Source organism: Salvelinus namaycush, chromosome 37 (assembly GCF_016432855.1).
Source record: "Salvelinus namaycush isolate Seneca chromosome 37, SaNama_1.0, whole genome shotgun sequence".
Classification (NCBI taxonomy): domain Eukaryota; kingdom Metazoa; phylum Chordata; class Actinopteri; order Salmoniformes; family Salmonidae; genus Salvelinus; species Salvelinus namaycush.
This window is the reverse complement of record NC_052343.1, coordinates 24,099,356-24,122,207: the sequence shown is the minus strand read 5'-3', so window position 1 is coordinate 24,122,207 and position 22,852 is coordinate 24,099,356. Positions and strand designations below refer to the sequence as shown.

The 22,852-nt window shown below is 41.8% G+C and overlaps 1 protein-coding gene and 1 pseudogene across 2 annotated transcripts; one reads left to right on the top strand and one right to left on the bottom strand.

Moving 5' to 3' along the window:
* Nucleotides 1–299: 299 nt before the first annotated feature.
* LOC120031226 lies at nt 300–10,732 on the bottom strand. Of its 2 annotated transcripts, none has more exons than XM_038976883.1 (3): nt 10,381–10,732; nt 7,476–7,594; nt 300–6,270 (listed from the first exon to the last, which is right to left on the bottom strand). In XM_038976883.1, exons 1-3 carry the CDS (start codon nt 10,448–10,450, stop codon nt 2,554–2,556), a joined length of 3,906 nt encoding a protein of 1,301 aa, XP_038832811.1. In that variant the 5' UTR covers nt 10,451–10,732; the 3' UTR covers nt 300–2,553. The 2 variants fall into 2 exon arrangements, with proteins under 2 accessions (XP_038832811.1, XP_038832812.1); XM_038976884.1 differs by lacking the exon at nt 10,381–10,732 and adding an exon at nt 8,617–8,684.
* LOC120030914 lies at nt 10,076–17,576 on the top strand (annotated as a pseudogene).
* Nucleotides 17,577–22,852: the final 5,276 nt, after the last annotated feature.

The following is a 22,852-nucleotide window of genomic DNA, read 5'->3' as shown; positions in this document are numbered from 1 at the left end:
CTCTCTCTACAGGTGACTCGTGGCTGTGTGGTGGTGGTGGTTGGGTGAACCACACTCGCTGCAGGCCTTTTCCAAAGACTAAATATGGATGCTACCAGCCTTCTGTAATTTCCATCAGACCGGGATGGGAATCCTCTTCCCCCCAAAGCTGCATTTAACATTTGGCCTGCTGCACCACTTGGACTACTGCCAGGACCAAGGCTGGTCATCATGTTCTGACCCAGCGGCTGAATGGACCCTACGCACAACGACTCGTACTTGTAAAGACAAAAAAGAAAAAGGACTTCATTTTCTGAAATAGATGACTGGTGTATTTTTATCAGATGTGTTTAATGTAGAAGGTTTTGCGTTAACAATCTCAATTAAGAACTCCAGTAACATGGCCTCTGGTTCTGTAGCTTGTCATCTCAGAGGGGGGCTCTATGGGTTCACCCTCTGATGGCTCTGTAAAGTATGTCCCCTAACTCCTGCTATTAGTGTTACAAGTTACATTGGAGGCTCCTAAACATAATGCCTGGTTCCTATGGAACAAGAGGTTTAAACAGCGTTTTTAAATGTGAGGGAAACTTTGAATGCCACTCAGTATTGACAGCCTCCCGCAAAGCATCTTTCAATCATACCTTTTTCCACAAGTAAAACACAACGGTAATTCCACACGGTTTTCCTAACAGGAAGTATAAAGAGGTGACATTCTCAGAGGCACCAGTGTATGGGACAACTGCCTTATTACTAGAGAGAGCTGCTGGTCACTTTTAAAATACACATCTCTGTTCTCTAACTGTTATAATCCTCTCCATTTTGTTAGATTAGGAAATAAAACAATTTCTCTTCACACGGCCTCAGTCAGAGGGATAAACTGCTAGTCAGTTGCCATGTCTCAAGGGCTGCCCGCTCGCCCACTCAAACACTCCCTACGGTACTGTGGAGTTACCAAAGTAGACTCTGAATTTAACAGACTCTTTCGCATAAAGAACTAATCTAGACTGTTAAGGCCCGACATATATTGTTGTTTTAAGGATGATTGTATGGGGAAGCAGTCAGTTTACATAGTTAAGCTGTTCTCATAACGATCAAGAGACAAGTAGCATAGCCTAATAAAGTATGCAGGCTGATATTTATTGGGATGACTCATGTACTGGAGGCAGCTCTGTAGAGTGGTCACTATCTGGCACAGCCACAGTCATAAAATCTGATTTGAAACCTAACCACACTGCTAAACATAATGCCAAACCAAATTTGTGTTTTCATTAATTTTGACAATATAGCCAATTTTGACTTTGTAAGTGGCCCATCTAGTGGAAACCGCTCAGTTCTGCTTCTAGAGCAAGACTCACGACAATAAACGTCAACCTGCATAAAGTACATGGAGACATTTCTCACTGTTATTCTAATGTGACAGCTCCCCCCAGAGGATATGTACACGCATGACAATCACACACCAGTCATAGACATGAATGAATGTCAAACGATGTCCTATTCTTGGGTCTCTGTGGCAGCCTATGGGTAATACATCATCAGTCTAAAAACTTTTGAAATCTTTTACCAAACAATACTTGTGTGACATGGATTGTTTTTGGACTAGTAACAGCCAAATTATACTTAGTACACAGGTAGGATTAAAAGTGGCCAGTCTTTAAATGAGTGTGCATTTTTAGAACACAGCTCTCAATACCTGTTGCACTCAAGTGTGAATGGGGAAATATGGGTCAGGGGCACTGCATTGTCTTATATGCATAATTTATGTCATTCACTTTGTGAATCCACAAATTGTACCCGTTCTCCAGCCCCAATGGTAAGGCTGGTAATCTGGGGCATTACTAAATCAAGCACCTTGTGAGGACAACTATTCCCATGGTTGTATTTAAACTGGACTTCTATATTTTCATTAACTGGAGTTAAGATATTTAATTTAAAAATATATATATTTTGTTTTTTTAACATGAGGATCACATGTACAGGTAATATTGTAAAATCGGCTTACAAAAGGATAAATTCTGCAAAAACGATAACTGAAAGCGTTTACAGCTTTTCTTTTGCACATGATAAAACCATGCATTGTAAATACATTTTCTGGTCTTCCTGACAATTTAAAGCCATTGGTGAGTGGAAGTATTTGAATGAGTATTGTTCTACCAGCTAAATCATAACCTACTTATAATATTAACAATATTATAGCCATCTCATGGAACTGAATTAATGATAATGCTTTAGTCTTCCTAATGTACCCTATGACCTCTTACAAAGACAACTCAAGTAAAATATATCATTTTAATATGATTGTATTTTTGCTCTTTTGGTGAAATCAGAATGTTTTAGTGGAAGTGAAAACACATTTTAAACGAATACATACATACATACATACATACATAGATTATTTCATAAGGAATCATCTTTCATTCACAGTGAAAAAAGTCAAACAAGTCCACAAACTGCATTGTCCTCCTCTACCCCTAAGCATAGTAAATGATAGGCTTGCCTGCCTGTGTGAGCCATGGAAAAACCACTGCTTTGAATAGGGCCTAGACTGGGCCCTGCTGTGGGCCCATTTCAGTGTTAAGTCCTTTGGGTGTTTTTCAGTTTGTGCCAGAGAAAAGCAGCAGGCCTACAAAACATCTGCCCACAGTGACAGGAGAAGGGCATCTGGCACTCTTTCCTCAGCTTCAAAGTTATGCTGTCACCTGGACATCTAGTCGTGTTGGAAGCTCCAACCATGTGCTGTGCGAGGCACTTTGCTCCGTCGAAGGTCTCCCCGCAGGCAGTGCATATGTAGCGGGTGGCCTGGGCGTGCTGGAGGTAGTGGCGCAGGAGGTGCAGCCGCCGCAGGAACGACCTACCACAGTGGCAGCGGTACCGCCGGGAGCCCCGGTGGAGGTAGCGGTGCTTCACACTGAGCGAGGGCTGCTGCGAGACGGCGCCGCACTGGCGGCAGGTGTAGGTGCCCTTGGAGCGCCAGCTCATCTTCATGCGTTTCTCCAGGGCCAGCTCCTTACTTCTATTCACAAACATACACATGATGCTAAGAGGGGCTGGGGCAAAGGCAAGGGTAAGGGGGGAAGACTGAGCTAGGGGGGGGGTAGGGACAGGTGAGAGGTGGATCATGGTGATTTTCCCCGGGGCCGAGGCAGAGACAGGTCTAGGGGATGGGGTGGTGGGGGATCTGATAGGCTCCATGGCTAGGGCAGTGGGCCTGGGTGTCTGCTGTTGGACAGATTTTGCCTGATGGACAGTCTGTTGCAGAAGGTTAGAGAACTGCCCAAGGGTCTTTGCTGTGTTAGTCTGCGTGGGTGCCGTGACCTGCGGTTTGGGAGGGTTAGTCTGTGAGGCCACTGGGACCAGCCTGGCCATTTTCCCTGGACCACCACAAGTGTTGTCAAAGAGCAAGGTGGCCACCACAGGAACAGCTGGCTGGGAAGAGGAGGTGGTAGACAGCATTACTCTAGGCAGAGACACAGTAGACTGTCCAGCAGGTGTTAGCTGGCCAACTGCACTGGGGCCCTGATCAGCCACGGGGACTGGGGCCAGTCGTTTCAGCTCCTTGATGCCACTACTGTAACACATCAGGGTGGAGCTACTGGGGCTCTGCTGGCCTGAGGTGGTAGAGATAGCCATGGGTACGAAGGAGAAAGTCGTAGCGGAGGACCCACCAGCTTGGGTGACCAGCTTGTCAGCGTGAGCCAAAACAATATGGTCCACCAGACTGCCCTCAGTAAGAAAGTAAGCTTTACACATAACACATTGGATGCCCTTCTGTTTATTGCAGTACTTCATGTGATGTTCCAGACTAGTGAAGGGCCCTCTTCCGCAACGGACACAGGCACCTTTGTCAGGCGTCTCTGTGACTGGGCTCTGAACTCGGGATTTGGTACTGTGATAGGAAATCATATGGTTGGCCAGGACATCACTAGAAAAGAAAAACTTGCACACAGAACATTGGATGCACTTCCTCTTAGAGCAGGTCTTCATGTGGTTGTCCAGATTAGTGAATGGCCCCTTGCCACAATGGTCACAGGTACCTTTGTCAGGGGTCTCTGATGGGATACTGTGAACGAGAACCTTATGGTCGGCCAGGGCTGTCTCTGTAGGAAAGAAAACGTTGCAAACAAAGCATTTGAAGCCCTTCTTCCCAGAGCAGGTCCTCAAGTGGATATCCAGACTAGTGAATGGACCTCTGCCACAATGGGGACAGGTACCTTCAGGGGTCTCGGAGTCCGTGCTCTGGACTTGGTATGGGATGCTCTGGACTTGGTATGGGGTTCTATGGACATGGTATGGGGTGCTGTGATAGCAAACCATATGATCAGCCAGGACCGATTCAGTAGGAAAAAAAACTTTGCACACAGAGCATTTTAAGCCCTTCTGCTTAGAGCAGGTCCTCATGTGGATGTCCAGACTAGTGAATGGTCCACTGCCGCAATAAACACAGACACCTTGGTCAGAGGTCTTTGATGTGGCGCTGTGATATTTAAGATTATGGTCCACCAGAGATTTCTCAGAAGGAAATTGGACTTTGCACTCAGAGCATTGGAAGGACCAATCCCTAGAGCAGCTCCTCAAATGGAAGTCCATATCAGTGAATGGCCCTCTGCCGCAAACAGCACACATAGTGGAAAGCTGTCCGTGAACTGAAACATTATGGTTCTGCAGGGCCTTCCTATTATGGAAGAGTACTCTGCACTCAGTGCATGTAAGACCTTTCCAACTGCAGCTTCTCAAATGAACATCCATATTAGTGAATGGCCCTGTTCCACAATGGATACACGTAGTGGGATCAGGAACATATGGGGGGGATGTGTCTTTTTTGGGACAGTTGTGGTTTTTGTAGATGGCCAGATCGGGGAAGACCTGACGGCAGAACTCACAGGCGTACATTTGGCCCGATATGGCTTCAGAGTGAGCCCGAACCTGATGGTCCAACATGGCCATCTCAGTAGGGAAGACTGCTTGGCATAAAGAGCATTGAAAGTCCTTCCTCATATTGCAGGTCTTCACATGAAATTCCATATTATGATACGGTCCTTTGGCACAATAGATGCAATAATAAGGCATGACTTGGGACAACTTGGTCTGGGGCTGCTTAGTCCGGAATGGCCGGGTCTTGGCGTTCCGTGTGCGTACAGGAGTGTAAGAAGACCCACTGGATTCCCCAGTGCTGCTGGACCCCGTGTCAGAATCTGATAACTCTTCTGGGTTAAATTCTGACTCCTGCTCAGACGAGGAGGGCTCAACATCTTCGTCAATAAGCATCTCAGCATCTTCGTCCTCTTTTTCGCTGTGGATGTCATTCTTCCTATCCTCCTCCTGTTTGCTTTTAATTTCCTCCTCTTCTTCACTCAGCCTGATGTCCTCCTCATCGATATCCGTTTCCCCGCTGCTCTCTGTTAACCTTTCGTTGTCTGTTCCTCCAGCGCTCTCAGTGTGTTCGCTATATTCACCCCCCTCTCCATCGCTGATACCCTCATCCCACTGGAGGGGGGCGCCATCAACCTCAACCCCTCTCTCCAGTTTGACACGGATCCTCAGTGTGGGAGTCAGAGTGGAGGGGTCTGGTTTGACATCTTCCTCCTCCTCCTCTGATTCCTCCAGCCTATGTCTTGTCTTTGTCACTCTCCCATTGCGTTCCATGCTGTATGTATGGTCTAGGGTCACCGCTGAAGGTGGAGTACACTGTGCATTTAAAGTCTCCTCACTTCCATTCAAGCCATCATTTAAGGTGTCCTCATGGTCAAGAGCCACCACCAAAGGAACAGTATGCTGTCCCTTTAAAGTCTCTTCACTTCCATTCAAGCAATCATTTGAGTTGTCCTCATGTTTGAGGGCCAAGGCTGAAGGTAGAGTATACTGTCCCTTTAAAGTTTCTTCACTGCTATTCAAGACATTATTTGAGATGTCCCCAAGGGGTGTATTTAACAACTCGGTGAACAAGTGTATTCCTATGTGCTTGTTGAGATCCCACAAGTTGCTGAAATGCAGCTGGCAGTTGCTGCAATGGAGGACTGAGTTTGGGTGTGCGTTGACTAGGTGCATGGCCAGTGATATTGTGCGACTGAAAGTCACCCGACAGATGTTGCAGGACGTTGAGACCTTGGACCTATGGCTCTCAAAGTGTTCAATCAACTCCTGGCCAGACTTGAATTGCATGCCACATTCCCAGCACTTTCCCCCCAGCTCCATGCCGTAAGCAGAGATGCTGTCCCCTGACAGGTCACAGTCATCGTCACTCGAGTCCTCTGGCATCGAGAACGGGCGTGGCACAGAAACCCTGGGGATCTCCTGCAATTCACAGCAAAATTACTTATTAGAGACAAAGTGAGTAAATGAATCAATCAATAGTTTACAAAGTGATGACTATTGACTGACCACAAATATATTATTGTTTGCCAATTGTTGCATATAAGGCAGGCACTGGTGAACGTCAATAAATAGAGCCTTGGAAACAGTCTACAGAAAGATACAGCACACTCAAAGCCTAACAGCCAGAGTAGTTTTTCTTAATCAGTTCATTAAAGGATAAGTTCTGTATTTTCTATGTAAATGGTATTTTATAGACGTATGCAGACACTTTGTGATTTCACTTGTTTTTGAGAAACTTACCCCACCAGCAATACATGACATTCTGTCATTCCTAACTTGAATCACACCTTTATACTCCATTTTGTGCGACTCGAGCAGTTTCCCCTATCCATCTGTGCCACTTCTCCGTGTAGCCTGCGCATACGGACACGGAAAAGTATCATGGGTTACACGGAGAATTATCGCTCGAGTCACACAAAATGGAACATAACATTGCGGATAAAGTTCAGAATCACACAATTTCATGTGTACAGCATCTAAAGACCTGCATCACTATACTGAGAGAGTTGCTGTTTTTCAAAAAAATACGTACTTAGGTGTTTTTGGAGCCTTTGTTCATGTTTTATAATGCCCCTGCAACTGCTGAACAAGCATGAGGAAGTATATCGCTTGTGGGTTACGCTTCTCAAAAACAAATGAAGTCGCAAAAAAAGTGTCTGGGTACTTCTATAACATGCCAAATACAGATTTGGTTCAAAAGAGTGAACTTCTCCTTTAATAGCCTACATAAGGAAAACATATAAAAAGTACCAAGTGTACAGGTGTAGAAATAAAGCTGAGATTTTCAGAGGGTTCCCTGTCCTGCAGATGAGAAAAGAGAGAAAATAACAAGGCAGCCAATGGAGAGGGCATTGAGAGAGGAAAGAGAGAAGTATAGATAGGGATACATTCAAAAGGGATACAGAGACAATACCATTTCCATGCCAGACTGAATCGATTGAAAGGGAATTTGGGTTAAAAATGTAAATAATGAAAAATTCCTCAAACAAATTATCAAAATTGACAGCCATCAAAATTAAATGCACTCTCCCACTGTACATCGTTTGGGATGGATGACATACCACTGTGAACACTGATAGGATATCATTGATAACTAATGTCTCTGGCCTGTATCAACAACTCACCGGTGGACTCCGCTTGTGGCCTTTGTTCACATCCTCCAGTAGCTCCACCTCTGCCCCCACGGTCTCCTGAATCACTATGTCTTCCGGAACCATCTCCATAGCAACCGTATACTGGCTCCCTACATTTTGAGGGACACAAAGTAAGCAAAAAGAAATCCACACACAGACACAGACAGTGACTGACAGACACACACACACACACACACACGATAAAGTGACATGGAGAAAGTCAGAATAACTTGCTACAGTATTACCACAGATAAAAGAAGGGTTAGTTGCCAGTTTCTTTGGCATTACTGTGTAGACTGATAGTTAAAACTCCCAAAGGCAAAATATTAGTTCTAATGTCACTTTCTGCAAAATGTTGCTAATATTGGCCAAGAGGGTTGCTAACTTCCATGATATTGTGCAGCTAAGCGCCCGAGTGACGCAATGGTCTAAGGCACTGCATCTCAGTGCAAGGGGCGTCACTACAGTCCCTGGTTCGAAACCAGGCTGTATCACATCCGGCCGTGATTGGGAGTCCCATAGAGCGGCGCATAATTGGCCCAGCAGCGTCCGGGTTTGGCCATCATTGTAAATAAGAATTTGTTCTTAACTGACTTGCCTAGTTAAATAAAGGTTAGATCCCCTCTCTGCTGGTACTAGCGTTAGCTAGGCTACACAGATAGCCACTTAAAAAGTTATCAAAAATATGTTTTTACTCAGACAATCTAGGGTGTAATCATTAGTCCAAACAGTTGCAAATTGGACAAATTCTGGTAGGTCCCGCCCCGTTTTGTTTGCTTCCGTTTCCGAAACGATTTGTAACAGAATAGCGTCATGAATACACCCTTAACTAGATATGAGACAAGTTATTCCAATGATGTACTTCAGACTACACAGGTGTGTAGGTAGATCGCTCACTAACGTACAAGTTAACTCTCAAATGTGAGGATCACGTAACAATTTCTCTCCAATGTAATGACGCGCTCAATGCTGTTGTTATCGATCGAGAGAGCGCGTTCCCCCATTCGATAATGCCGTTGGTTTGGTGCACGTGCGAAATTGGCATTGATTCGTTTATTTTTGGACTTAAATTCCCTAGCTAACACCTACTACGAATTGTACATAACTATAGCAACATTTGTAAAAACATTACCTTTTATGTCCCTTTTAAACGTTAAAAATCCCTGCTTTGGCTTCCATCATTTTATTCCCTATTTCCTGTTTTAACAGGAATGGGTGGAGTCAGTGTGAAGCCTACAGCTCCCAGTATGCACCAGTGGCCATCTTTGTAAACGCTATACTACAACTCCCAGTGTTCATATTATACCTAACGATTTCCACACATTTGCAAAAAACAAACAAATAAAAATTCATAATTAGGCTACACATACTGCTGTAGAAATGACACACTGTACCTTTGTTCACCGTAATGTAACCTCTGTCCATAAGGGCCTAATTTAATTTATGATTTAAATGTGATGCCAAGTTGATGCCATTTCTATGATGTAATTAATTATTAGGCCTATTTTATTAGCTAAGTAGGGAATTTAAATTTGTAAAAATAGGACTATATTGTTGTTAAGTAGCTAAATTACTATTTTTAGGGTATATGTAGGACACTTTTATCTTCTCCACAGCTTAATGGCACAATCTAACGGCAATAATAAAGTATTGAAACCTTTCCGCATTAGTATATGGTATCATACCATATAGGCCTACAAAAAAACACGTGGTTCTATTTGATTATTATTTATTCAGTTTTGTATCACTAGTTTCCATCCAATTGGTGACAGATTTTCATGCGAATATTCCAATATCGGCATAAAAACAATATGCGCATTTTCCCACCAGAGATGTTTCAAACAAATTGATTTGCTGCAGATAAAATACTGTGCGTGATGACGCAATGCACATAATTATATTTATTGTTAAATCCCCATAATTTTTTTATTTACTGTTAAATCCCCATGTACCGAATAAAAATACAAGTTAAATGGGTTTCCATCTAATTACCATCTACAACAAAATAAAATATTTTCAGGGCACTGGCTCATCACACATGCATGTATTGCTTTGAAGTCTGTGCACTGTGCATTGAAGCCTAATCACATGATTTATTCTAGGTTCACTTAGAGGACATTTCAAAATCCATCTGAAATTATTGTCATCAACATGTGACACCCTGTTATATATATAAATAAAAGAGTATGATTAGCTAAAAGTATGCCTGAACTACAGGAACGGTGCTACAATTTACTAACCACATTTTACACTGCATTTTCAAACGTTGGAACTCCAATCAGTTTACAAAACATGGAAATATGGGTTGTATTCATTACGTCTTGCAACGGAAACAGTTTAACGTTTAAGAACCAAACGGAAGAAAACAGCAAACGGAACGAAACGGGGAGGGACCTAGCACATACCTACTTGAATTTGTCCAAAAGAAACTCTCGTAATCGGCATAATGAATACGCCCCTGTCGTGCAGCAAAACCACATTGAACTGCCCGGAACTAATGTAGCCTAGTCAGCTGGCTTCGTTTCCCGAACGAAAGATTTGAGAGATGTACTTCAGCGTTACCGTTTGTTTTTGTTTCCGTTTTGTGGATTCTATATGGAAAGCAAGTAGCTAATCCTTCATGAAAACCTAATTAATCGCATAACGTAAGTGTTAACGAAATAACTACGTGTATTGTAAAATGAAAGACGAGTGAAAGTGTTTTAAATATGCGTCGTTGGCCTGGAAAGACTAGCGTTCATTCAATCATTGTAATTTTCCCGGCTACAACTATGGCAATTTCCATGGTTTGTTCATGGCTGTTCGTGTAGTAGGTATATCATCTATTTAGAATGTTCCTGTCCACTTTACCTGGACAGCGAGTTGATCTAGGTAATAATAGACATTCACCACTTACCAAGAGGAGGTTTCGCATAGTCGTGGTCACAGTTAAGTGTCCGGCTCCTGGTTCTCGGTTTCTCGAACATCAACTCCAAGACGAGCCGTTGCACTTTCCAGATTCCCGCGTTGTTGCGGGATGATAGTCGTTATATTGCAAACGTCTAGGAACAGCCCCCGGTCTGACGAAGGAAGATAGTCGCCAGGGTTGAAGTGTAAGTTGCAAATATACAGAATGTGCTTCCTCGACGTATCTTAAAGTCTTTTCTAATTGCATGCCCCCACTTCTTCTTCAATTCATCAATGCTCGGGGGATATATGACTGTTTTTGTTTGGAATTTGAGCACTGCGGGACACTACAAACACGTATGTTTTTCGAGTCCGCCATTTCTGTTGCAGGAAATGCGTCTACCCACCTGCACCTACTTCCGCTTTTAAAAGCCAGGAATTGTGAATAGAGCCACCCTTCAGATCCATTCCACCCAAATATATTGATGTTACTGTAGCTAGCCGCCGCATATCAGTAGAGCGGTATCCATTACATTTGAACTGATGTTGTAGCTATCTGTTCCCTTTTTTATTTTTACAGTTGACCACAGTGTGCAACATGTCAGAATCTGGCCACAGTCAACCCGGGATGTATGGACAGGGAAGAAGGAGAAGGCGACGCCGAGACAGGGATGTGGGTCCCCCGGGGCAAAACCTCTCTGGTCTCAGTCGAAATTGAGAATATGTCCCCAGAGAACGCAGGGTAACAACAAGAGTGCACGGCTTTCCTCTGTGGGAAAATTATCTCTATGGGCTTCTTTAGTTTATTGTAATTATCATCTGGTCTTTGAAGGATGCCAGTGAGGAGCTTCCAGGACCACTCCTTCAAAAGACCCCCATCATACTGGCCAAACCCCCTGGAGAACGGGTAAGGAGAGATGCTCTTGCTGAAGGTTGTTGTCTGTAAGCTGACTGAAGGTTTTTACTGAATTCAGATGCATGGGTCTTGACAGTAAATACAACAACAAGTATAATGCATTGGCTCTTGTTTTAGTCCAAGCCTTCCCAGAGTGTACCCATCAGTGGAGGCCAGGCTCTGGAGAAGCCCATCATGCTCATCAAGACCAGGGAGGATGGGGGGGGAACCAGGGACCCCTCCTGACGTGGCTTCTCCAGCCTCTGGCTCTGGGGCCTCAAAGCTAGAGAGGGAGGGCCAGCGCCCTACCCAACCTGTCTACCAGATCCAAAACAGAGGCATGGGAGCAGCTGCTTCCAGTCAATACTGGTCAAAGACCACTGCTTTCTTTACTAGTGTCATCAGTGACCAGAGACAAAATACAGACAATGAAAGAAAGGCCTCAGACCACCATGGATGCAGGACATGTCTACTGATCACCAGCATTACCCTAGCCATTATAAGCGTTTATTTACTGTAGCAGTGAATACAATCTCTAACACACTTACAGCTGTGATTGGCCAGACCAAGCTCGTCCCCCCTGAGAAGATGAAGCACAGCATCAAGCTGGTGGACGATCAGATGAACTGGTGTGACAGCGCCATGGAGGTAAAGCTCTTCTGATTATCGTTGTCATGCTATACATATGTGCAACATATGCAACTTTATTTATTTATTTATCAACTCCTAAATATACGTGAACTGCACCATTTTAAACCCAGAGTTTTTAGGAGCTCAATGGTTAAGCACCTTACTGCTCAACACTTTTTTGTGAGTGCGTAGGGAAAAGGGGGCCTGAATATAACATGGGTCAAGTTTAGGGTAGATTGAGGTATAATGCCACCCTACCTCAAAAATATTCATCATCAATATGATGCTAACTAGTTAAAATATCCCATTTGGGATCTAGCTTATGATTAGATCAATAGGGTAAATGCAGATAGCGACACCATGTTTCAGCCAATTTATTTCTAGCCACTATGCCTTTTATTGGTTAGGCTACAGGTGATAATGTTTATTACTAATAGCTTACCTGATAATATGGACTATGCATGGTCCAATATCTAAAAATTATAAAATTTAATAATTCACATGGTGTCAGCATAATTTTATTTTCATTCATTTTGGAGAAGAATTACCTTTTAAAAAAATCGCAAGAACTGTGCTTCTCAGTCCTTATACATAAAAATTATCCGGGGAGACCCGGAGCCCCCTCTTAACCCCCTCCACTGCGATCTTTTTCCCCACTGGTACACATTTTCCCAGAGGAAACACTGAGCCAGAAAGACATGTTGTGTAACAGTTGTGTTGTCCTGTGTTACAGTACCTAAGGGACCAGACAGACATGTTGGTAGTGGGAGTCATTGGCCTGCAGGGAACAGGGAAATCCACCACCATGTCTCTCCTGTCTGCCAACGCACCTGACGAAGACCAAAGGTATTGTTCTATTGGCACCTCCTTACATGGAGCTCTTTCCATCTATAAAGAAGGGGAATGTTGTGTTGTAAATTGTTATATTCTAAACAAATGTAATTCAATTAGAAAGTAAACGGTAACAGATGGTTGTATTGTATCTGTGTGTCTGACAGGCCTGTGTGTGTTTGTGTAGGGGCTATGTGTTCAGGGCCCAGAGATCAAAGAGAGAGGAGGGAACCAGAGCACTGGTATTGACTTCTACATTACCCAGGAAAGAGTCATCTTCTTGGACACACAGGTCAGATTAAAGCATCAGTGGTTAAGGCGAATCGCTCTATCTCTAATTTTGTATTTATCCATATACCATTCCTCTTGCTCCAATGTTATTTTCTATGCCAATATGTTCCTCCAGCCCATTCTTAGCCCCTCCATTTTGGATCACCTCATCAACCTCCCTCACACCTACAGTGGGCTCCAAAATTACTGGCATCCCTGACTGGCAATGCACAAACAATACTTTAAAAAAATATAAACAATGCAATTATAGAGATAAACTCAAAATACCAACATGTGAAAAATACTGTACTTTATTAATATTTCAATGGAACCAACCAAAATCATTCAATTATTTAATACAAAATAAATTTAACCAAAATCAAGGTTTCATAATTATTGGCACTCCTCATTTAGTACTTAGTGCAACCACCTCTGGCAAGGATAACAGTATGTAGTCTTTTCCTGTAATGTTTGACAAGGTTAAGGAACACATTTGGAGGGATTTTGAACCATTCCTCTATGCAGATCCTTTCAAGATCCTTCACATTTTTGGGTTTGCGCTTATCAACAGCCCCCTTCAACTCAGCCCACAGGTTTTCGATTGGATTGAGGTCCGGCGACTGAGATGGCCATGGCAGAACATTGATTTTGTTGTCACAGAACCATTTCTGTGTGGATCTTGAGGTATGTTTCGGGTCATTGTCTTGTTGGAAAGTCCACCTACGGCCAAGTCCCAGCCTTCTGGCAGAGTCAACCAGATTGTCAGCCAAAATTGCCTGACACTTGGTAGAATTCATTATGCCATCAATCTTAATCAGTGCCCCTGGACCTCTGGAATTAAAACAGCCCCAAAACATCACTGACCCCCCTCCATATTTCACCGTGGGTATGAGGTACCTCTCCTTGTATGCATCTCTGTCTGCCAAACATGCCGATGCTGTATCTGACCAAAACGTTCAATTTTGGTCTCATCTGACCAGAGCACCTTCTTCCAGTCATAATTTAAATGACGTTTGGCAAACTCCAAGCGCTTGCGTCTGTGTCTTGTGGTCAGAAAAGGCTTTCTTCTGGTAACCCTTCCAAAGAGCCTGTGGATGTGGAGGTGGCGTCTGATGGTGCTTTTTGAAACCTGGTGACCCCAAGATGCCACCAAGGCCTGCAATTCTTTCACAGTGATTCTTGGGGATTTTGTTGCTTCTCTCACCATCCTCCTCCCTATCCTGGGGGGTAAAATGCATTTGCGTCCTCTACCCGTGAGGTTTTCAACTGTTCCATATCTTTTACATTTTCTAATAATTGCCCTGACAGTGCTCAGTGGTATATTCAATCGTTTGTGGATCTTCTTGTAGCCATTACCAGATTTATGAAGGTATATGACCATCTGTCTCTTTTGAACTGCTAGTTCTTTTGTTTTCTTCATGGTGTTGGATGACAGCGGGATATTGCATGTGTGTTACCTCATTTTTATACCCTAGTGAAACAGGAAGTGATGTAATGGCTCAATATAGTTCTATAAGACTTAGATTAATTTAAATAAGTGGAATTTAATTTGTGGTTTAATTTTGGTAGATGTTATTTACAATAATCTTTAAGGGTGCCATTAATTGTGAAACCTTGATTTGGAGGACATTGATTTTTCATTAAATCAATAAAAAATGTTGGTTGGTTCCATTGAAACATTAATAAAGTACAGTATTTCTCACATGTTGGTATTTTGAGTTTATCTCTATAATTATATTGTTTATATTTGTTTAAGCATTGTTTGTGCATTGCCAGTCAGGGGTGCCAGTAATTTTGGAGCCCACTGTATGTGGAGATGCAGGTCAGTTAGGGGCCAGCAGGGGGCACTGCGCAACAGAGGCTCTAAAGGAGAGCTACTTTCTGTCTAATCTGATCCATTCTTATGATTCAGTCTTGAAACATCTGTCTGTTTGCATAACGTGTTCCCATACTGTATGTTGAAGTCGGTTTGTAAGTTGTACTGTTCTCTCAAGGTGTTAACTCACTCTTTCACCTCTGCTCTTTTTGAATCAGTCTCTTCAGATCACTGCCTTCCTGTTCACAGTGTGCCACATGGTCATTGTGATTCAAGACTGGTTCACTGACATCAACCTCTACAGGTAACCACCCCACCCGTCTGGGAAACGAGTCCATTAGCACTGATTTACTAATGCTTATCATGGGGTTTTCAAATCAGGGCAGATAGGATCATTATTGGAGGGTAGGGTTCCATGTTCTGTGTCTGAGTGTATTTTGGCTATGGCATTACCTTTTTCATTCATCCCCATGGAAATATTTTTGGGGAAATGATTTACACCCTCACATCCATTCCACTGTCACACCATTGGGAATGTTCTGATATCATATTCATGTTGTGGTTGTTGTGCTGTGTGAATATTCTGACCAGGTTGTACGAAGTGTCTCTGTGATGATGATATTGTTTCTGACCAGGTTCCTCCAGACAGCGGAGATGTACCAACAGGCTTATCACAACATTCACATATTTAAACACTATACTATTGTGTTGTTTCTATATTAGGATTCCTGCACGTGCATCTTTCTGAAGAGTGAGAGGTGCAAAGCAGAGACAAATGTCATTAAAAAGCCCCATAAAGTGTGCAGACATGGGTTTAGTTAGCATGTATTGACTGATCATGTTTTGGTTTCTATATGCAGGCATGTTGTCCATGCTGGACTGTAATATTTTTCCCTGGACTGGACCGCGACTCCCTGGAAACAGCTCAACATGTTCCTGCTGCCCCTCATGGAGAATGAGGGGGAGGACGTGCAAACCAAAGCAGGTCAGAGCAAATACCATGTCTTAGTTTTCACACACGTCTGTCTATCTTTGTGGATATTCTCCTCTCTCATTCCTTTCTTATGTTGATTACCCATGTCTGTGTTTTGTTCTAGGGTCCGGGGCTGCCCCTCTCTTCTCTCCTCCCGGGCTACAGAGGACACCCCACCTTCTCCTCTCAGGTCTCCAAGCTCCGCAGCCAAATCCTGGCCATGTCCCGCTGTCAGCTGTCACACACCATCCTCACAGAGAAGAACTGGTAAGGGAAGCACAGAGGGACACACGTGTTGTCGTGTCTGTCACTCACTGTATACATTTTGTGATTAGCTGGAAATGAGGCAAAACTGTACTCGAAAATATGTTTGACTGTTATGTTGTGACAGGTTTCACTATGCAGCTCGCATCTGGGACGGGGTGAAGAAGTCCTCAGCCCTGTCTGAATACAGTCGTCTACCGGCCTAGCAGCACTGTCAACCTGTTATGAATATACTGGAGGAAATGGATGTCCCTCTCCTACATCAGGACTAGAAGAGACAGAGGGAGGTGGGTCTGGAGATGGACAGTGCCAGTACTATTGGGCTCACAGGTTCAGTCAGTGGTGATATGAGGTGCTTGATGTTGAGGAGAGGTCCATCTCATTGGGAACATATGGAACTACAGATAGTTCAACAGTTCAACTTTGGTGCCTCTGGCTTTGTAACAGAGGGAGAAAAGGGGACAGCTGATCAGATTCAGGTGTCAATGTGACCGTAAATAACCTTGCTAAGTGTCAGCAGATTCAGATGGTACAGAGAATGACTGACTTTGACTAACATGATACAAATGGTGAAAGTAATATTTAGTTGAAGCATACAGTGGTGCTTCATTTTTATTTCATATGTGATTGTCTAAAGTATTTGTTACCCGGTTCACCTGAAATGTTCTGATTGTTTATTATGTAAAGATGGAGCTGAGATTCAGGGCGAGACACTGCAACTTGACAAGAATTTATAAAAATATGATGTAATCATTAACATTAAACAGATATACTCTGTTATATCTCCCTTCTGATGTAGTAAGATAAGAATACTGTAAGAACATTCTGAAAGAGTATAAAATCCTTTGTATTCCTCAACCTTTCCATTTCAGGCAAGTAATATTGATTAAGTCTTAACTAGGATTATTTTCAAATCCAGAAACAAAAATATTTTTTGATTATGCAATCATCTCAAAACATCAGCTTTGACTGTAATGGTGGTGATAGAATCCTTTAAAAAAAATTGACTTCATGCTGTAGGTTATAGAAATTAAATTGGTATGAATATGCAAAAGGAAGCATAGTATTTTATGTATATATTTGGACAAGATATAGTTTCCTTGTATAATTAAAAAGGCACTTATGAAAAAACATCCCTTGATCTTGATAAACACAATCAAAACAGTCTCTTTGACATTATCTCACTCATAGGCCTTCAGAGCCTTCTTCAGTAATTTTGTGCATCTTCAGACCATCAATGTTGACCCAGCTGCCTTTGTCAGAATTCTGATGCGTCTTTGCTTATCTCCTTGTTCAGAGGGGACTTGAGGACTGCTTTCAGCTCCTCCACTGGCACATTTGTTCTACCAGCAAGGCTATGCAGAGACTCATTATCAAGACCAAAAGCCTGATAGTACATTCTGATCTCCCTTACCAAGATGGTTATATCTACACTAACAGAGAGACCTGAAATTGATATTGCTGCCACCCAGCCAGATACATGTGCTGATCTCCATATGTTGGCTTGGAGAGCCTCATTCTTCCTCTGGTTGATTTTCAGGTTTATGTTGGGAATGGCTAACAGCAGGACATGCCTCTTGAGAACAGGAGTTTCCTTCTCCATTTTCTCCACCAGTTTGGGGAAGTCATAGTGAGGTAGTGAAACTGGAGATGAGGAAGACCTGAGGAGACTCCACAACATGATACTCAAAGTCCTAAGAAGAGCAAACAAATGAAAATCAAGACAAGTACAACCACAACAGTAACTATGTTTCCATTAACTTGTACAGTGATTAAAAATATAAAAAAAGGTCGACATTTAGGAAGTTCGCATAGAAAATAGATGCGACAATTGTCTGCTAGGGTGAGTTTCCATTTAACTATCTTTTTGATGAAGAAAGCTGGACGTAATGACATCACCCCTACAAATATTTATTTATTTCTTTGGCTTTACTTTTTAACATTAGGCTTTATTCTACACCAGCACCATACCAGTGTGTACATACACTGAGTGTACGGAACATCTGCTCTTTCCCTGACGTGGACTGACCAGGTGAAAGCTATGATCCCTTATTGATGTTACCTGTTAAATACACTTCAATCAGTGTAGATGAAGGGGATGAGACTGGTAAAATAAGGACTTTTAAGCCTTGAGACAATTGAGACATGGATTGTGTACGTGTGGCATTCAAAGGATGAATGGGCAAGACAAAAGATTTAAGTGCCTTTGAACTGGGTATAGTAGTAAGTGCCAGGTGCAGGTGCACCAGTTTGAATGTGTCAAGAACTGCAACGCTGTTGGGTTTTTCACGCTCAACAGTTTCCCGTGTGTATCAAGAATGGTCCACCACCCAAAGGGCATTCAGCCAACTTGACACAACAGTGTCGAGTCAATATGGGCCAACATCCCTGTGGAACGTTTTTGACATATTTTAGATCCCATGGCCGAAGTGCAACTCAGTATTAGGAAGGTGTTCTTAATGTTTTGTACACTCAGTGTACATGCAACATAATGTCATATTGCAATGAGAACATAGCATTTTACAAACAACATCATGTGACTCTAAGGGAATACCCCAATAAAGTGCCATAAGGGATGGATGCAGATTAACACAAATATTCTTTACTTTGTTTATAACCAATGATGTTACACTAGCCGAATAAGCAGCACATGAGTAAAGTCTTTTTATGAAAAAAAATCATGATTTAAGTACCATTGCGCTCAAACTCAAAATGTTGGTGTGTTAAACCAATATACAACGAATGAAGGGTGGTTTGCACACAAAATATACAAAACTTCCCAACTTCCTTTTTCATTTTTTTCTTTTTCAGCAGGTCAGGGAATAAACTAACACAAATGTTTCGTTGTCCACCTTCTTCTGTGTATGTCTGGTTTCAGACAGCAGTTATCAAGAGTGAGACACAGCCGTGAATTATAGTAATCAACAGGACCAAGTTTTACAAAACTTTAGAATTAAATGTTAGAATTGGGTATTTTAAAACTGAAAATGAGATTCTAATCCTTGACACAAGTATGAATGATTGTTAACAACAGTTGATTAACAATTGGTTGGCATTCTCACATGTTCGTGGAGTGGATCATGTACTCACCTATAACAAAGACACTTACAAGATATCAAATCTATATTGAGCAAGTATTTGCTGAAGTTGTATCTATTTTTTGGTGTGAACCACCCTTAAATGTGTTACATTTCCATTCAAATGAATGAACAATCGATTCTCAAATGACATCTTTGTTGTAAGCACCGGCTGAGTGACGGAATCTCAGTCTACAGTTATGGACCTGTGTTTGTCATTTTTAGCCTGCATAGATGCATAGATAACAAACACAGCGAGTAGCAGCAGTGTACAAAAACGGGGGGGGGGGGTCGGGGGTCAGCCATTCCCAGTTCACTCCCTAACTTTTTCCCTTGTCCCTAACCCTTAGATGTTTGTAAATGTGTAAGGTGTAAGCAATACGCTGTGAGCTCTACCACTTTCCCGAGTATACCTATCCAGACCCTTCAGAAAAATCAGAGTTAAGTCAGGGCCAAGGAGGAGGGATAGGGAGTGAATTTGGACCAGCAAATAATGTGTATGTGCCACCTAAGAGTTTCAATTCAGTTTTTTTTGTTCATTCAGGTTGAAGTTCACAGTGGAACTTACATTACCATTCTATTATGTGTAAAAAAAATAAAATGAATGATGACTGAAATATATTTTGATATATATATTTTTTTTTCTTCATATTTCAGAATGCAAAGATAGGAACTGTGTAAGAACAGTGGTGAAGTCCAGAGTTAGGGAGGTTAGAACAGAATCTAAGGGAAGAATAGGGAAGGAAAGAACTGTTGTGACATTGATGTTATTATACAATAAACAGGTGAAATTAGTAGAAAGAGGAGGAAGGGAAGCGCTACTAAGGTACACAATAGTACATTTTGGTAGACAGAAGGTGCTCTTTGGTAAAAGGGGTGAATTGGTCATCAAAAAGAAAGGAGGACCAAGGCACTCTTCATATACTTAATTAAAATGCCTTTATTTGTATGGCATGTTCAATAGAAACAAGGTTTAAAAAATCCGACGCGTTTCCACTGCATGGCCTTCGTCAGAGAGTACAAAGAAATAATACAATGTCCTCTTTTGAACAGCTTTTTCAATTAGCCCTAATTTGAAGAGGGAGTGATTACAAAATTGATTGGACACACCTAGTAAGCAATACTATACACATTAAAAAGTGAAATACTGTAGCTATGTTATCATAAAAATACAACTCCAAGCTAGAAGTATCAGAATACTTAGAAAGGTAGTTCTAACCTTAAATATGACTGGGAAAAGTGTCAAGAATAAGAAAGCAATATATTATATATTAATATATTATATTATATACTAGTTGAGTATCTGGAGCATTAGCATTTGTGGGTTTGATTACAGGCTCAAAATGTCCAGAAACAGAACTTTCTTCTGAAACTCGTCAGTATATTCTTGTTCTGAGAAATGAAGGTGATTCCATGTGAGAAATTGCCAAGAAACTGAAGAGCTCATACAACGCTGTGTACTACTCCCTTCACAGAACAGTGCAAACTGGCTCTAACCAGAATAGAAAGAGGAGTGGGAGGCCCCGGTGCACAACTGAGCAACAGGACAAGTACATTAGTGTCTAGTTTGAGAAACAGACGCCTCACAAGTCCTCAACTGGCAGCTTCATTAAATAGTATCCACAAAACACCAGTCTCAACGTCAACAGTGAAGAGGCGACTCCAGGATGTTGGCCTTCCAAGCAGAGTTCCTCTGTCCAGTGTCTGTGTTCTTTTGCCGATCTTAATCTTTTCTTTTTATTGGCCAGTCTGAGATATGGCTTTTTCTTTACAACTCTGCCTAGAAGGCCAGCAGATACACAACATTAAACATATTTAAGGAAAGCAATCGCATTCTGTAACATAAGTCTCCAATCAATAATTGTAGATGCCTGAAAGGCACCAGAATATCTAACTGCAAGGAATGCTGTGCATTGTTCCACACATAAGAGGCAAAAAAAACAAATGGAGATTTTCCCAATTCTGTGGAGACCAAATGGATCTCCAGAGTTATATTAAGATTTGGTTCAGTAACATGAACAATTCCTAGGTCAACAAACTAATACAATCAGTGGAAGTTGCTGACGGGAGGACAGCTCATAATAATGGCTGTAACGGAGCGAATGTAATGGCATCAAACACATGGAAACTATGCAATTGATGTATTTGATACCGTTCAACTCATTTCACTCCAGCCATTACCACGAGCCCGTCCTCCCCAATTAAGGTGCCACCAACCTCCTGTGGCTACAATATGCATAAGCCGTACATTCATTAGCTGGCAATAAAAGTAATATTTAATCGGTATGTTCCTGGTCAATTTTTAAGTGTTGTTATAGTATGGATTGTACCGCTGAGTGACCGTTCTGTAACGTTGAGCCCTCCCTTATAAAAAAAAGATTGCAGTTTTGAAACTGCAGTAAAGTGCAGTAACTGCAGTCGACTGGTATTTTGGATGCAGTAATTGCAGTATACTGCACTCTAACGACAGTTACACTGCAAAATGACTGCATTAAGAAAAACTTATTTTGGATGCAGTATTTGCAGCATAATGCAGTTATACTGCACTCTGACTGCAATCTTTTTTCATAAGGGCTGCTGAACAGGTCCTGTATTTTTGACAACAGCGAATTTTGCTAGCAAAGGTCGCAATTGCTTGTATTATTATTATACATAAAGGAAATAAATTGTACATTTTACAGGTTATGATCATAACAACTAAGTCTCTGACATAAAGAGGGAGAACAGTAAACATGCAGGTTTGGGTCTTTTATATATATATATATTTTTTTACATTGTAATAAACTTAGTGAAATATTAACGGAATATATTTACAAAATAATACATATAGTAGCAGTCAGCTTTGTACATCAGGACGACAACTACATGTGTTTTGACTACTAGAGTCTTTTTTTTTATGATGGACATTTTTTAATGTAGGAAAACCAGCATACATATAAGAAGCATACAAATAGACAATGATAACATATGCTAGGGGGTACAACAAATGACATATTATACAAAGACCTTAAAAGAAACACACATTGATTGTTTTAACAGCTTTCTTATTAGAAGAATGTTGAATGGTCTTAAAACCTGTTGATGATAGGGGGCGCTATAAACACTTTGGGGGAAAATCGTTCACAATTTAAACGGCCTCATACTCAATTCTTGCTCGTACAATATGCATATTATTATTACTATTGGATAGAAAACACTCTCTAGTTTCTAAAACCGTTTGAATTATTTCTCTGAGTGAAACAGAACTCATTCTGCAGCAGATTTCCTGTCAAGGAGTGAGATTTCAGAAGTCGAGGTCCCTGTTCTGGGCTCAGTTTATAAGTCCCCATGTAAGCCATCGGGCTACATGCACTGCACACGCCTTCCTCTAGATGTCAGTAAGCGGGGAGATTTTGAATGGAGTGAATTGCGCAATCTGGGACCTTTTATAAGACCGTGGAACGGAAGGACCGTCCTTTTCAACGGTGCGCTTGGCGCAAGGAGTCATCACAATGGCGTCCTGCAAATGCTTTCGTTTTAGTAGTTCTATATCTCCGGTCATGTTTTTATTCGTTATAGGTGTTAAAGACATCATAAGGTAGTTAATGTTACACAATAAATATCATTACCCAATTTATCTTAAAAGTATTATTCAAAGTAGGAAAATCAAATAAATTGAGACCACCATATTCATATGAGTTCATAACGACAGATTTCCTAATATAATGTGTACGATTTTTCCAGATG

Coding starts and splice junctions, on each gene's coding strand:
- LOC120031226 (XM_038976883.1), bottom strand. CDS start 10,450: ATGTTCGAGAAACCGAGAACCAGGAGCCGGACACTTAACTGTGACCAC. Junction 7,595..10,380: donor CTATGCGAAACCTCCTCTTG/GTAAGTGGTGAA, acceptor CTCAAAATGTAG/GGAGCCAGTATACGGTTGCT. Junction 6,271..7,475: donor GCCACAAGCGGAGTCCACCG/GTGAGTTGTTGA, acceptor TGTGAATTGCAG/GAGATCCCCAGGGTTTCTGT.